Source organism: Acomys russatus, chromosome 26 (genome assembly GCF_903995435.1).
Source record: "Acomys russatus chromosome 26, mAcoRus1.1, whole genome shotgun sequence".
Classification (NCBI taxonomy): Eukaryota; Metazoa; Chordata; class Mammalia; order Rodentia; family Muridae; genus Acomys; species Acomys russatus.
In genome coordinates, this window is record NC_067162.1 from 53,283,137 (window position 1) to 53,300,038 (window position 16,902).

General features: G+C 42.0%; 1 protein-coding gene across 1 annotated transcript in view; it reads right to left on the reverse strand.

Annotated features, from left to right (window-relative positions):
• Positions 1-975, reverse strand: part of Ccdc7 (coiled-coil domain containing 7) — a 28,992-nt gene extending 28,017 nt beyond the window's left edge. The window contains exon 1 of the mRNA XM_051168877.1: positions 703-975. Within this exon, the coding sequence (XP_051024834.1) occupies positions 703-975 (273 nt within the window). The remainder of the gene's footprint in view (positions 1-702) is intronic.
• Positions 976-16,902: the final 15,927 nt, after the last annotated feature.

The following is a 16,902-nucleotide window of genomic DNA, read 5'->3' on the forward strand; positions in this document are numbered from 1 at the left end:
CGATAGCAAACTGTCACCTATCAGGTATCTTCGAAGTATGATGAACTATAATGTTTTTATATTGTTGTCTTCCCTCCTATGCTCACTTAAAAGGCTATTTACAATTTGACTGTCAATCATTATGTAAAAGAAACTTAGAGAAAATATTAAGTACTATAGCCTTGCATTTCTTGTTTGAAGTGCAGACAAGAATTATTCAGCTGGCATGAGATTTCAAGATACCTATATCCACAAAACCCTGCTTGCAAAGATGGCCTTAGCCTGGCAGTTAGAAATTTTGTTTTCAGGAGGCTAGAAAGAACAGTCTTATCCAAGACAGTGTGCTTTATGTTAAACTCCTGCTTTCCTTGGGATTCTGAAATTCTAATATGTGCTCGACAAAGAGCACTTTAAATTATCACCCCTCTGGGCACTGAGTGTCTAATGGCTCCCTGTGTCACACATTCTATTTGAGTTGCCATGTTTCATTGCCAGAAAAACTAAGCATGCCTCACATAACTTCAATCAGAGAACATTCCTGTAGCTTTGGCCCTATTTCCTTCTGATCTCCCTCCACATGCCTGATGTAATAAATCTTATTGATACGGTGAAATACAGAGTCTATCCTAACTATAGCTGATTCTTCTGTTGCCCAAGAGCAAATCCTCTAGCTAGTGATCTTCTTGGGAATTACCCCAGTAGCACACCCAGCAAATATCTTACCATCTTCAGGTGTTTGACAATCTTCCGGACCATTTCATCTTCTGTTATTAAGTCCTTTGTTTTACTTGATGGTATTGGCAAGGCATACCGTACAATTGATTCTCCTGTGGGTGGAGACCCCAGGACCATTGGTTCAATTTTATCATGTGTTGGCTTGGCATTACGATTTTCTTTTGGCTTAGGTGATGAATTCAGTAGTCCTTTTTTATAAGGTAATTCTGGAACACTTGTCAATTTCTTACTAATGGTTGATGGCTGCTTTGTTCGTTTCATTTTTGTGGCTGACTTAGTTTCCAAATTACATGTAAAAATCTCAGCACCTCCCTGTGAATAAAATATTAATGGATTCAAGGAAAAATCTCACACTACCAATTTATCAACAAAATTAAGTTATTTAATGAAATTCATATACTATGTATTTTATCGTTGTAGTACTGTATGTAGCAGGCTGTTCAGAAGACATTGTTATGGTGTGAATACAAGGAGCTCTGTAAAGGCTCATATATTGGAAATTTGTTTCCCAATGATAGTACTCCTTTGTGAAGTGACAGAAATGTCAGGAGGTGAGGTCCAGTTGGAGGAAGTTGATGAATGAATGCTGACTGTGAAGGTTTACGCCTGGTCTCCAGCTTCCTCTGCTCTCTGCTTCCTGTCGGCTGCAGTGTGACAGCTTCACCCTTCATATGCTTCCCACATAAAGCTCTGCCTTTACCACAGGCTCAGAAGCGTAGAGCCAAGTGACCAGAGGCTGAACCCTCTGAGACTGTTAGCCAAATGGGCCATTCCTTTCAGCAGGCACTCGTGTCAGGTAATTTGTCACAGAAATGCAAAAATAGCTGAAACATATATCAAATCTCTTCTGGGAGGAGCTGTCATTATATTTTTTGGCTATTTTAAATGGCAAGTAAAATAAAACAATGGAAATATTTAAAGTCAAGTATACAACCTAAAAGTGAAAGACCCATTATTAAGCTAAAACATACCATTTACACCGTCATTCCCGTAAACCAGTCTCAGAGAAGCTAATCCCCGGACAACATGAAAAGGTAGGAAGTGTTATAGTTGGGATTTCAATAAAGACCAATTTTTCTGTATATTTTGCTTCTTTTCTATACTATTTGCACCAAATGATATCATTTTTGTCTTCAAAATGTATCACATTTCATATGAGTGAAAGATGAAGTAAGTGAAACTATTTCAGATTTGGAATTGTGACAAGAGTATCTACTATTACAGAGAAAATCAATCTAAAAATCAACCTTGGATTGCAAAATAGAGGGGCTATCCTGACAAGAAGTCAAGATAAGTTTTGAAAATTGACTCAAGTCTGATTTGTATATGGTAAATTTAAGAAGAAAAAAGACAGAAGCAACAGTAAAACAATGTTCTGGGAGAAACTAAAATTCTATTCTAATTTTTTCTATAATGCACATCTCCATATGTAGCATTATTCCAGAAGCTATACCGTGGTAAGGAAAACACAGACTAGACAGGCTCCTGCTTTCACTAGTGTATTTCCTTCTTTGAAACTTGATTAAGACTGGGAACAATGTCTCCTCCTAAGGAATGTGAAAAGATATTTCAAAACATGGTGATTGTGGATACAGTGGTAAAACTAAGATACAGTAACTTGGCTTTGTGGCCTGACAGTCAGCACACATAGGCTAGTGATTATGCACTATAAATGGGTATAAGTGGTGTTTTTAAAGACTCAAATGGAAATAGTGTAAATAAAAATGGGCAATATAATTGATGATACCTCGAAGATCTGGTTGAAATGATATGATAGAGAACAGCATAAAACATAAAAGCAAAACAATACAAAGGAAAAAATAGAGAAATGAGGAGCAAAATTAAGTGATACATTGATTTCTATAAATACAGATAGATAACAAGAGCTCTAAAGAAAAAGAAATATGGGGGCTGGAGAGATGTTCAGAGGTTAAGAGCACTGGCTGCTCTTCCAAAGGTCTTGCATTCAATTCTCAGCAACCGCATGATGGCTCACAACCATCTATAATGAGATCTGGTATCCTCTTCTGGCTTGCAAGTGTACATCCAAGCAGAACACTATATACATAATAAATAAATAAATAAATAAATCTTTTTGAAAAAGAAATATGAAATATATAGGAAGGAATATTCAAACAAATGATAAAGAACAAATGTCTCAGACTTAAAGAGTACCAGAATGTACAGTTCAAAATATTCTCAGAGTACCAACAGGAAGCAAACAAAATCACAAAGTACATCAGAAAGAAATGTAAGGTAAAAGAGAAGAATTAAAAAAATCTTTCAGAAAAAATGTGAAACCTTAAAAATAAATAAATAATAAAAGAATGTGAAGCCTTAAAAATAAATAAATAAAAGAATGTGAAACCTAAAAAGGATACCATTGATGATATGAGGGTATCAATGGAATCATTTAATATTTCTTCTCACAAGATAATATAGTTTTATTTGGATTTCAAACAGATTGGGGGCTAACAAATAAATGTGTTTTAAGGAATAAACCAACAAAGGAGAACTAGAGTCCAAGTCCCTGCCACCACCAGCTCAGTTCAAAGTGCTGAAGGAATCAGGCCTGAATGGACTGTAGTGGGAGTGGCCTGTGCTGGTTGTGCAGTTTCTCGGGGATGGGATGCTCCACACTAGGACTACTTCCAGCCAGCCATGTGGCCGTCACTTCGCACCATCAAGAATCCAGGCCTGGCTAGCAATGCTATAGGTTCTCCAGGCACAGAATAACTCATCTTAGTTTGGTGCTTTAAATTGGGCTGTTTTCAAACTCGGGAGAGTGGCCACAAAAAGATGATCGATCTCAACCAGGTACGTAGCCTCAGCATTTTCTGGGCATTCAGGCAGTGTGGGGCTTGTAGTAGCTGGGAGCTTTCTCTTGTCACCTCTCAAGCCAGGAGTAGGGAGTTCCCACTGCTTGTTCTGCAACTTCTCTTTTCCTATTCAAAACCAAGTTTCTTCCCCTCTGTACTGGAAGTCCTGTCTCCGCACTCTAAAGTCCGTCCTTCCCCAGTTCCTGCAGTGCTCCCAATAATACAAGGCTGAGACTTTAATTTCTGACTTAACTCTTTTCCTTTTAGTAGATAACAGTTGACCTTATCCTCTTACTAAGAGATTTATTTACCCATTTGGATCATCTCTATGTGACTTCCTCACCCATCTGGGCTCCCCAGGGGATTAGTTAGTCTCACTCTTGAATGGGAGTAATCAACAGAATCCAGGAATTTCCCTTCCTGGAAGGCAGCTCCCAAGTCAGCAAAATAATTGAGTGTGAGGTATGAGCCTGGCATCTCTACTCACCTTTCAAAGAAAGATTAAAAAAAAAAATCACAAAGAGCTTACTGCAACAAGCATACCTGCAGATGATTGGAGAAACCCAAGAAAGGCTCAAACAGCTATTCTGTGCTTAACACTGAGCCTCTGGATTTAGGCTCCAGTACAAATCAGGAGAAGAAGAGAATTCCATGCAACTAGGAACCATTCATATGTCAAGGAAGACTACTTACAGCTGTGCTGCAAGATCTGTTATTCCCTGTGTGCTTTCATCATCTTGAGGAAAGGCCTGAACTGTATGTCATTTGGCTTGGTGTGAGTGCACTTTGCTCTTAAGGAAGATCTGAATGCCTTCATGGAAAAATTAGAACAACATCATCAACAACAAAAATCTAATCAGAAAGGCTCACTCCAGGAAGTCCTCTAAGATAATACAGGACTTATGAACAAATAAAAACAACCTGAGAAAGAAAATGGGGAGCTGGGCTCTCATACAGTCAAGATCAGCATTGCAGAGATGAGTGTGCAGACATTTCTGTTGACTTCTGAAGTAAGCACCTCAAAACCAATGCTAACTTGGATATACACTTTGCTTGCCTACCACTGTAAAGGGACTTCAGAAGAGTACAGTTTCCACTTGCAATGTCTTAAACAGTGTTCATCTTACTGTGGAGGCAATATGGAAAGCTGAATGTACAAAGTGGAATTATGGCAGAATGATATGAAGAGAAGTGTGACAAGATTATTCCATCACCTTCAGCCACACCTAAACTTGACAATAAAATCCCAGGTAATAAGGTAAGTTTGGCCTAAGAGCTGAAAGTAATTCTGAGTGGGAAATGCCAGTTCTGGGATCTGGTTCTTTGTTCCTAGTTCTTATTTAATCCCATTTTGGGAACCACAGACGTCCTGTCAGGATTTTTTCTCAAATCTTCTTCAAGGTTTATATGCATAAAAAATTTTCAGCAGAGAACTGCATTTCCCTTTGAAGTGCCTCAGTGGTTCTCAACCTTTGTAATGTTTCGATGCTTTAATACAGTTCCTCATATTGTAGTGACCCCCAATCATAAAACTATTTTATATGAATTTTAAGGCAGTTCTTTGACATATATATAGGTAGTTTATTTATTTTATGTATAAGTCCTCTACTTGCATGTATACCTACAAGCCAGAAGAGGGCATCAGATCACATTATAGATGGTTGTGAGCCACCATGTGGTTGCTGGGAATTGAACTCAGGATCTCTGGAAGAGCAGACAGTGCTCTTAATCAGTGAGCCATCTCTCCAGCCCCCCATAAAACTATTTTCATTGCTACTTCATAACCATAATTTTACTACTGTAATGAATTATAATATAAATATCTGATATGCAGGACATCAAATATGCAAGCTCTTTGAAAGGGCCATTCAACCCCCAAAATGAGTCTTGGGCATTTTTTTCTCTTGTTTGTTTTGTCCAATTCTGTTTTTCTATATTATTCTCTTCTGTTATTTTTTTTAGATGCATCTTTGTTTTCTAATGAAAGTGAACAAGAAAGAATGTGAATTTGGGTGGAATGGAAAGTTAGGATCTGGGAGGAGTTAGGGGGAGCAAAACCCATGATCAGAATACATTGTTTGAAAAAATTCTATTTTCAATCAGAAATTAGTGATGGCATAAAATGAACTATTTTAATAAAGGTTTTAAATACTTAGTTTTTCAATTATGTTGGGCATAATTTCTAATGTAAGCAGAAAATGCTTATTGATACAACTGTGGATTTAAAAATGAAAGTAGTAAAAAAATAATTTTACTTGTGAGCTTTGTTTGTTTGTTTGTTTGTTTTAGCACTTCAGCCAACAAAAGATATTTCTAGTAAAAGGTACAGAGGGCACCTAATTGAAAATTAAACATGTGACAAGGATGTACATTTCGAATATGTGTGAGAAAAACATTTAAGTCTGGTGTCTGGAACATGAATAACAAAAGCAATTTCAGTAACTCGAGAGACTTAAACCCCCTAGACACCTGGCAGAGAGGAATTAGAAGGAACATGAATATGATAACTCTAGAAAAATTAGCTAAGATATGGAGAGAGGACATGTGGTCAAAGGGAGTTTCCTAATGTGAAAAAGAAACAAGTTTCATGTTGCTGTGCATTGAAATGTGTTCTTCTCCAAATGTATTCCTAACTTGTGAATGTGACCTTGTTTTGAATTAGGGTCTTTGAAGATGTGATCAGGTTGACTTCATGTTAGATCAGAACAGGCCCAATCCAAACGCCTTCTTATACAAAGTAAACACATAACACAGAGAGGAGAAGGTTCCTGCATGGGAGGCAGATCCTGGAGTGACAGGTCTAGAAGACAAAGGAACCATCAGAAATGAGCAAAGCAGTACACACTCGGTCTAAGACTCTCTGGTAGGAACCTGACCTGGGAACACCTTGACTTTGAACTTCTTGCCTAGGAACTGGGTAGTGATTAACTTCCATTTCAAGACACAAAGTCTATGCCACGCTGTTATATTATACTAAGGAAACACACACTAGGATATAGGAATGAACCAATGGAAAGTACTTGCTGACTTGTAGCGATTCAATTGCTAGACACATACTCCCTGAGAAACAAGAAAGGACCTTAAATATGGCAGTTATGCATCAGGACTCATCGATGAGAATGCTCTTGCCAAGAGCCTAAAGTGCACCCTTACATTTCAGGAAGGCAGCGCCTCCCACCTTAGAACTGTACCTGCTGAGGCTGTTGGAAGTTGGCTTGCTAGGCAGCTTGGCTTTGGGGAAGCAGGCTGTAAGATGAGAATCTGTTTGCCTGAGAAAGTTGTTAATTCCGAGTCTCCTAGACCTCTTTGGGAGAAGCCAGCAAACTATTCAGGCAACAGCCCTGCCTCAGTACAAACTGACATTTGTGCTGAAAGGGAAAGGTGGGCCTTTGCGCCCAGGGTGTTAACAACCGACCACAGGGCTCGCGCCTGGCCACCCCGATCCCGTGCGCCCAGGGGATCAGAAACGATCACAGGGTGTGGCGCGCGACACTTGGCTCACCAGGATACCTCATGCCCATATATGAGGCAAAGACCACAGGACACAAACCTCCAGCTCTGCCGCTGCCCGAAGTTCTGCCTCCTTTGTGCCCTAGCAACTGCGAAGAGTCAAGTATGGGTACACAGAAGCCTAAAACACCTACACTACACTCAATATGTTTAAATTAAAAAAAAAAAAAAAAAAAAGGCAACAGAGAACTTGCGGTGCCCAGTCAGCAAATAAGGAACAGTGGTTCTTTCCAGAGTGGAAGAAGTGAGAGAGTGATCGACATAGGTTTTTGTAGAAAACAACACAAATACAGTCATTAAGTAATTTCTTGTGGGGGCTGGAGAGATGGCTCAGTGGTTAAGAGCACTGACTGCTCTTCCAAAGGACCCTGGTTCAATTCCCAGCATCCACATGGCAGCTCACCACTGTCTGTAAGTCCAAGACCTGACACCCTCACACAGACATACATGCAGGCAAAACACCAATGCACATACAATAAAAATAAATTAATAAAAAAATCAGTGTTCACCTTTAAAAAAAAAAAAGTAATTTCTTGTGCTAATGACTATTGTCAGGAGTAGCCCTGATGCTGCATTGTCATTATGAAATTGTAGATGTGAAGCTTTAACAGCTGCTGATATTCTAGAAAAGAAGAGATGCTGATGTGTAATAGAAAATGAACAGAGCATGAATTATATTGGAATATCAAGTCTGAGGTATCAAGAGTGTCAGTGACTTGGAATGTGTGCCAGCATTGAATAATTATTTGTTGATGAATGAATAAGCAGATCTTTATGCCTGATAAAGTATGCTAGACAAATATTCAGAATATAAAATATTCTGTTTATTGAAGTTTTCTGTGTAGAAGTTTTGCTTTTCAAGAACCTTTGGAAGATTCATAGGCAAATACTGGTCATTTATAACCACAAAAGATATAAAGCTTAAAATACTTGACAATAAGCATTATTCGCAAAGTATATTTTGAAACACATGAAAAAAACCTAGAATTTCTGGTTAGAATGTGAAATATCCCCCAGAGTTCATGTGTTTAAACACTGAATCTCAATCTGACAATGCAGTTTTGCAGCTGTGCAACTTTTGGTAGATTGAGCCATTTTTGAGAAATAGTTTGCTGTCAAGTATCCAAGGTTTATAGTTGTTGTAAGTTTCTATTTAATCTCAGCGTTCTGACCTCTAACCCAGTTATCAAGCTAGATTTCCAACACTGGCCCCAAATGTTTCCTACCACAATAGAGTATGTCCCCTAGAACTATCAACTAGAATACGCCTTTCATTCTTTATACGCTGTCAGCCGCTGTCAGAGGACAGTAACTTAAACAGCTTTCTGATGTTCCCTTGTAGGACAGGAGCATATTTTTATTTCATGAATTTTTGAATACTAATGTCAGTACTCACAGAAAACCTCTTATTTATATAAACCCAGGTCAATGCCAGGTGCCAGCTTATTCCTACTGAGATATATGGTTCTTATGGAACTGTAGTTACAGATCCTTGTGAGCTACCATGTGAGTGCTAGGAATTAAACTAGTTCTAACATTGGTCTTAAAAACTGAATGATATCTCCAGCCCTGCCAACACACGTTCAACAAAATAGAGTAGAATGCCGTACACAAGAGATTTGGTATAGGAGGGCCAGATTTGACCACAACTGCATGCTTTGTAGTTAGTCTAAAAGAGATATTTGGATTTTAAGTGACAGAGATGGGAGAATGGGTCAGGGTCAGGGTCAGGGTCAGAGTCAGGGTTAGTCACTCTGTGAAGATTTTTTTTCTCTTCTCCAAACAGTTTCCTCTAGCTATCTACCTATCTACTCTTTGTTTGTTTGTTCATCTAGCTATCTATCTACCTATCTACTAGTTTATTTATTTACTTATTTATTCACTTATTTATTTATTGTTTGTTTATCTGCAGGTGCACCTGCAGGTCAGAAGAGGGCACCAGTTCTTCTTCTTCTTCTTCTTCTTCTTCTTCTTCTTCTTCTTCTTCTTCTTCTTCTTCTTCTTCTTCTTTTTTCTTCTTCTTCCTCTTCCTCCTCTTCCTCTTTTTCTCCAGGAGCTATTTTATCTATTTATTATTTATTATTTATTTATTCATCTAGCTATCTACCTATCTATCTACTCGTCTATTTATGTTTGCCTATCTGCAGGTACAGCTGTAGGCCGGAAAAGGGCACCAGCTCTCTTTTTCTCCAGGAGCTATTTTATCTGTTCGTTCGTTCATTCATTCATCCATTCATTCGTTCATGTTTATCTATCTGCAGGTGCACCTGCAGGCCAGAAGAGGGCGGCAGATCTCTTCTTCTTCTTTTTCTTCTCCGGGAGCTATTATTTATTTATTTATTCGTCCATTTATTTATTTATTATTCATTAATTCATTATTTATGTTTATCCATCTGCAGGTGCACCAGATCACCTTGAAGAGAGATCCAGTGTTTGCTCCAGAAATAGCAGACTGCCAGGGTTTTCGGTTTTGTTCCAGGTCTGATCGCAGACAGGCATATTGTCTCTCTTGAGGCATGCGGAGAGGTTGGGGGTGCCGTTTGAGACAGGCTGGCTGGCCTAGAACTCACAGTGATCTGCCTGCCTCTACCTCTGGAGTGCTGGGATTCAAGCAAGGTATGTGCCACCACACCTGGCCTGCAGGCCCTGCTTTTCGAAAAGATTGAAAATCAGGCACCACACAAAGAGTCATTTGGCTAACCTTTGAAGACAGTACTGTATACTTTCCCTTAGGAACACAAAGTTAAACGCAAAGTACGCAGAAGGAATGGTATAACAAATTAGGATTGCTTACATATAGAAAAAAATCCTTTTCTTTCCCTAGCCTTCAGTTCCATTATTTTCTTTTTCTTTTCATTTATTTATTTATTTACTTACCTATGTTTTGTTTTATTGTATTTGTTGTGTTTTTTTATTTCTGTGGGTGGGGTTTGGGTTTTTTGTTGTTGTTGTTGTTGTTGTTTATTTTGTTTTGTTTTTTGTTCTTTGCTTGCTTGTTGGTTTTTATCGTGAGCCGAGTGATCTCACAGGTAAGATAAAAGTTTTCCAACATAGGGAAATTCACAACAGTATTGGCAGAGTCAAGAAGAACTCTAAGGCCAACCTGGCCTATGATTCAGTTACAGTTTGAATGGAGGGAAAGGACGATATTGCAATAAAGAATTGTCCCTTACAGCTGTGCATGATGAAGCATGCATGCCTATAATCCCAGCACTCAGGGAGGCAGAGGCAGTTGGACTCTCAGGGTTAGGTTTGAGCGGGGACTCTGTGAATTTGAGGTCTGCCTGGTGTACAGCCAAGGATTTTACACAGAGAAACCCTGTCTCCGGTGCAGGCGGGTCAGGGGAAGGGAGGAGAGAATTGTCCCTTCCTTGAGGCCCCTGCAGGCCCACCCCACTGGCTAGCACAGCAACAAAGGGTGTGCCTCTGTTCTGCAGACCCTGGAGGACTGCCTGTCCTGAGGAGTTTATGCTGTTTTGCCGCATCCCTTGCTCTGCTTGTTGCCCTTGCGGTCTTCACCCCCTCTTAATCTATGACTTATACGAAAACTCGAAGGGGGCAGTATCATTGGCACTTACAGTAAATAATAGTGAATGCCAAGAGCCACCCTGTTAAGGGAGCTCACTAGGCATGTGGGCTGTCTAGGAGGTGATCTGGTGTTTGCAAGGTCTTGTACCACAATGTACCCCCAAACCGCTTCCAGCCTCTGACATGCTGTCAGGAGCCATTGGTTTGGGGAAGTCCAGTAGGCATGAAAGATCTCTGGAGGTGATCTGGTATTTGCAAGGTCTGTATTGTGATGTACCCCAGAATTGCTTCCAACCGCTGACTACCCTGTCAATTGTGTTTTGCTACATCTCTCTAAAATATGGCATTAGAGCCAGGCATGGTGGCTCATGCCTTTAATCCCAGGGAGACAGATCTACACTGTGAGTCTAAGGCCAGCTTGGTCTACAAAGCAAGTCCAGGACAGCCAGGACTACATTCATGGCCAGCCCAGTCTACAAAGCAAGTCCAGGACAGCCAAGATTACACAGAAAAAGCTTGTCTTGAAAAACCAAAAGTAAATACATTGGGCATTGGTGTAAACTGCTATTTTCTGGGTACTGACCAGCTCTGATTGAGCAAACTTTCTACAGGACTTTATTGAAGATGTACTGTTTGTTATTCAGATGAATTAATCCCTGATTATGGAATTCCCGATTTGATTCAAATAGTTTTAAAAGTTAAAGTTAGTTTATGGCTGCAATAAATACCTTTGTGGACCTCTGGATGCCTCACTAAGGATAGCCTACTAGCAGATTTGTGGCTTCAGATAAGCCTCCACTGCAGATGGCACCACGAATGCTGGTATTTTCACCATAAATATAGGCAAGTTTGTTTAAACTTCTCATGTATGAATGAAGTCACCTAGAGATGTCTGAATTTACTCTGTTTCTTAGAATTAAAGACAGATAAAATTGTTGTCCTGAGCTCATTATGAACTAAGAGATAGCTGGATAATGTATAGTTAGGTCTGTCTGAAAAGATAGAAAAGTTGTTTTTCAACCCTGGCCACTCAGTACCTTCCGAGATGGCCTCAGGGCTGTTCTATGCTTTCTGAAAGAAACCACACCCTCATACCTGTTCTGAACACCTGACAGCACATGGTGTTCCAGGCTGAGCTTTTGCCCCCTCTGGGATAAAATAACTAGTACTCAATCATTTTAAAGGGCATTCTTAAAAACCAACCATGGTCCAACAACTCTGCTTAACCACCACTTCTGCTTCTGTAAGAGTATAAAAGACCTAAGCTTTGCTTATTCGTGGTCTCCAGCTCAATAGAGCTTGGTAGACCCCATCACAATGGATCAATAAAGTATCCCTTGCTGTTTGCATCAGACTGGACTCTCGTGTCTCATTGGGCTCCAGAAAGTAGGACCTAGCCCCCAGGTTTTACATGTCCTAATTGATAAGTTGTATACTCTTGTAAGTTTCAGACCCTATTAACCTTAGGCCCTGTCAACCTTTGTCATTCTGAACTCACTATGAACTTATGTAATGGATACATAGATAAGAAATGTTTAGATTTAAAACATGTCACCTGTTATATTTTAGAATTCATCTGTTTTTGTGATTAATTGTACTCTTTTGACTATGAGGTAATTTCCTTTTCTCAGAGGTATAAATACCGTATTCTACAATAAACGTGGCTGGAGAATTGGGAAGCTTAACTTCAGTCAAAGTAGAGATGCCTGACTTCATCCACCTCTTCTCTTGAAAGTTCTCTCTTGAATGTATGTGCTGAAATTGGGAAACCTGACTTCAGTTGAAGTCAAGATGCCTAATTTTATCCTCCTTTTCTCTTAAATGCATGTGTGTGAGTGGTTTACTTTCTATTGCTCTCTGTAGATTCACAAATAAGTTAGCAGACTCAGGGCCTTCAGCCTTCTACTGCTAATAAGCCTCAGACTACACCAACTGATTGGAGATCTCCAAAGAGGCCTACCTACAGATCACAGAGCCTCCTTTTATGACCCCCTGTGCTGTTTCTAGCCAGAAGCCACTTTTACAGCCTCGGCCATAGGAAATTTCTGGTCAGTTCAAGCTCTCCTCGGCAGCAATACAGCCAGTCACTAGAGAAGAAACCTTGGGCTCCTTTCTCTCTCAATCCTGATCTGTTGCCTGAGCTATCAGCTCTGACCACCCAAGAGATGAAGCGAACTGGAAGGGCATCTGTGTCCAGCACCTGAGACCCTACCCTGGACCTCTCCAGAGCTGTAGGCGGCCGTTAAAAAGTGAGTGCTTGATCTGTTTCAGGCGTTGCTGCTAGAGCACATTCATGAGTCCACCACCACCCTTGGAAAGAATTTAGAGATTCCCACGTGGTGGCACATTAGTCCAGCCTGGTCTACAAAGCAAGTCCAGGAAAGCAAAGGATACACAGAGAAACCTTGTTTTGAAAAACCAAAATAAAAAAACAGAAGCAAAAAACAAACAAACAAAAAAACCAAAAACCAAACCAAAACAACAACAATAAAAACAAAGGATAGAACTCAGAGATGTAGATTGTTTGCAATGATGACTGCCCTTAGAAAGAATTTAGCAAAACTGATTGTTTAGCAAGTTTGAGATTCAGAAAAGTACACTCTTAATAGCTGAGCCTCCCTCTGTTCCCCCCCCCCCGCCCCCGTGTGTGTGTGTGTGTGTGTGTGTGTGTGTGTGTGTGTGTCTGCATAGTCAGAGGAAAGCTCTGTTGAGTCTATTTTCAACCTCTAACTTTTAAAAAATGTATATGTATGAGGGTTTTGCCTGCATGTATTTCTACGTAACACATGCATTCCTGGTGTCTGAGGAGTCCAGAAGATGACACTGGATCCCTTGGAACTGGAGATACAGATGCGTGTGAGTTGCCATGTGGGTGCTGGGAATTGAACATGGATCCTCAGGAAGAGCAGCCAGTGTTCTTCACTGCTGAGCCATCTCTCCACCTGCTGTCCTACTCTCTTCTTGAAAGGCCTTGGGTCATCCTGGTTCCTTGCCCCGCCCCTCCAAGCCCCGCCCCCAAGGTCACCGCTCCCTTTCCCTGGGGAGACCCGGTGAGGGCGGCGTGTTGAGGCCTTGGGAGCCCCAGGCTCTAGACTGCCTGACAGCAAGAGCGGCAGACTGTTGCGCTTCTGAGGGACCCTTCCAGGATAGCTTTGCTTTAGGCTCCTGGTGCCAGCATCCGGACTCAGGGTTAGTAGAGCAGAGCCCCCGACTCCGCAGGTGAGTAGGGCCTGGGAGAAGGGCTGAGGGGACGGGAGCCGAACGGGGCGGACGGGTGCCGATTGGGGCGAAGCTGGACCAGACGTGACCCAGGATGGCTGAGTGGGGCCTCGGGGTCCGCATCTTCGCGCGGCGTCCCGTACACAGTGGAGCGGACGCCTGGGATGCGGACTTGGCGCTCGGAAAGCCACGGTCCCAGTTCTCTTCAGCTCTCACCAGGAGCGTGGTCCGCACTGAACTCAGCGCGCTGGTGGGGTGCAGCCGCGGTCCCAAACTTTGACCAGCTCCGAGCTACCCGGGCCGCCAAGCTACCGCCTTTGCCCTCTTTTGGTGAGGGGAGGCCAGAGGCGACCCCAGCTTGTGTCTGCGCTCACCAGTCCCCTTGGAAGACCTGGGGAGCATGCTTGATTGGGAGCACCTGTTGGCATTTAAGGCGCATCTCTGCTGTGCTTCGTGAAGACGTCCTTTCCATCTCTGGTTGTATTACCAGTTTGCACTTAATTGTTCAAAACTGGGACACCTTTCTCTGGGGCAGAGAAGCCTTTTGCATCTGTGTGAGAGTTGTCCCTGTCTGTTTCCTAGCTCTGTTACTTTGTTGGGCACTTCCGAGGCTGGCCCATCAGTAGTTGAAAGGCAGTGACCCCGTATTTGGGTTCATTCAGGATAGTTGTCCAAGTTCACGAATCCCACGGTGGGAGTCCAACTCAAGGTTTCTCTCTCTCTCTCTCTCTCTCTCTCTCTCTCTCTCTCTCTCTCTCTCTCTCTCTCTCTCTCTCTCTCTCTCTCTGTCTCTCTCAGACACACACACACACACACACACACACACACACACACACACACGAATCAGGTGCTCTCTGTAGCTCTTTGGGGCAGAAACAAGGAATGATTCACTGTCTTCTCTACAAGATTTAGGCAAGCTTTGGAACCAGTGGGGAGGTCCGGAGAGGTCCAAAGCACATAGAGGGTCTGTGAAGATGGTGTTTCTTCTTAGAGGCTTTGGCACAAATTTCCAGGTTCTTGATGGTAGATTTACTACTTTTAAAGCAGGGGGAGATGGGAGAGAGAGAGAGAGAGAGAGAGAGAGAGAGAGAGAGAGAGAGAGAGAGAGAGAGAGAGAGAGAGAGATAGCAAGAAAATAAATGGTCTTTTCAACGGAACACTGAGCCATGCAGTGTATGCACTGTGTGCATGAACAGGTCCGAATGAGAAGGAACATGCCTGTGGAGGAAGTTAGGACAGAAGCCAGCTTGCCTCTGCTGTTCACTTTACATCTGTTAGTGCCTTAAACTTTCTACAGATCAAGCTAGTCTGTAGTCATTTGCCAGACACTGATGCTTTGATGGAAGATAAACCACATATGTGAAGGTGGTCCTAATAGGAACTTAAATATTGCTGTGAGGGATATAGTCCCCTTTAATGATTGTTACATCATAGTTCAGTGAATCACTGATGTCAACAGTCCACCCTTCTAACTTTAGAAGAGTTACTTTCAGCCAGGGCATGGTAGCACACGCCTTTAATCCCAGCACTTGGGAAGCAGAGGCAGGTGGATCGCTGTGAGTTGGAGGCCAGTGTGGTCTACAAAGTGAGTCCAGGACAGTCAAGGCAACACAGAGAAACCCTGTCTCGAAAAACTGAAAACTAAAAAAAAAAAAAAAAAAAAAAAAGAGTTACTTTGTCCAGTTATGTGTAGTGCATGATACTTACTTTCATTGCATTTGGAGACATGCTAATTACCTTCTGGGACATAAGCCTGGGTCACTCACTGACAGCTGGTGTAAATACCATAGAAATGGCATCTTTACCGATGTTCAACAGAATTCTAATGGTAAAGTAAGTGTGTGGATGTGATGTGGTGGGTGATCTTCTCTAAATGGTCAGGATAATCCATGTGACAGTTGAGACTTTAAACTGCATGAGGATCCCATCTGAGTGCCCCTTCCTGCGTGGACACCTGCCCTTGAGTGATGCCCAGGTAAGGCAGCAGTGAGATGCCTCTCCTCTGCCCGGCTCAGTAAACATCTGGAAATAGGATATAAAATCTGGGACATTGTCTTGTCCTTGAACCTGAGCTCAAAGACTCCTGGCCTGGAAGAGTTTCCTTTTGCTGTGCTTTGCTGCTTTTCTATCAGTTTTGAGTGGCAACAACTCTGGGGCTTGGGTTTACCTGAGTACTTGGCCTCGAATATGAATTGGAAATATAGGCCCAGGGCCAGAAATGTTTTTACTCACAGCAGGAGGCTAAAACTTTGGATCAGGCTCTACCTGGAGCTATTGGAGGGTGACCTCAGTAGCAGGCTTGGCTTCCCCATGCCCATCCTCCTGGGTGACCCTGAGCCTACTGGACTCTGACAGCTCTGTCTGAACTGACAGGGCTGTTAAGGGGCTGATGCACCATGTGGAGTCAGTCTCCCACCTGTGGGGCATCTTTCCATCACCTGCTGAGACTTAGGTGCTGGAGAGCATGTGAGGTTCTTGTTTCCCAGAGGCTGCTGTGTACTCCTCCCTGTATTCCACTCACACTGCGTTTCTGGAAGAAACCAGAGTCCTACACATCATTCTGACCCTCCAGCTTGAGAAGACTGCTGCTGTGGGTCACGTGTTTTTAGTGCGTTCTTTTGTATCTCCCTAGAGAAAAGCAGTGTGTTTTCTTTGTGAGTGATGTGATACAGTCTTGAATATCCCAGTTACTAACCTTCTCTGGGGTCTGCTTCATGTAATAAGTAATGATTTTGTTGTGTTGGAGTCTCTCAGAGAGGGTCCCTGTCTATTAGGGAAATGAAAGGCTCTGGGTTGTTAGGTCTCTAAGAGTTCTGCACATACAGGTGTATGTCAGCTGAGATGCTGTGGCTGCCAGTGATGGAAAACCTAGTTTAGTGCAGTGTATGCAAATGGGAGGTGACAGGAAGACTTGAAGGTGTCAGCTGTGGCTGAGGTTGCTTTAGTCCCTCTGTGCACAGCACTATGTGGACGCCTCACTCTGCAAAGGGGGAGAGTTGGCTCCTGTAACTTAAGAGCAAGGAGTTTGGTTGAAGAGAGGGCGCATTGGTTGAGAGTACTTTCTGCCCTTTGAAAAAATGTATTATGATGATGATGATTTATTAGCATGGCG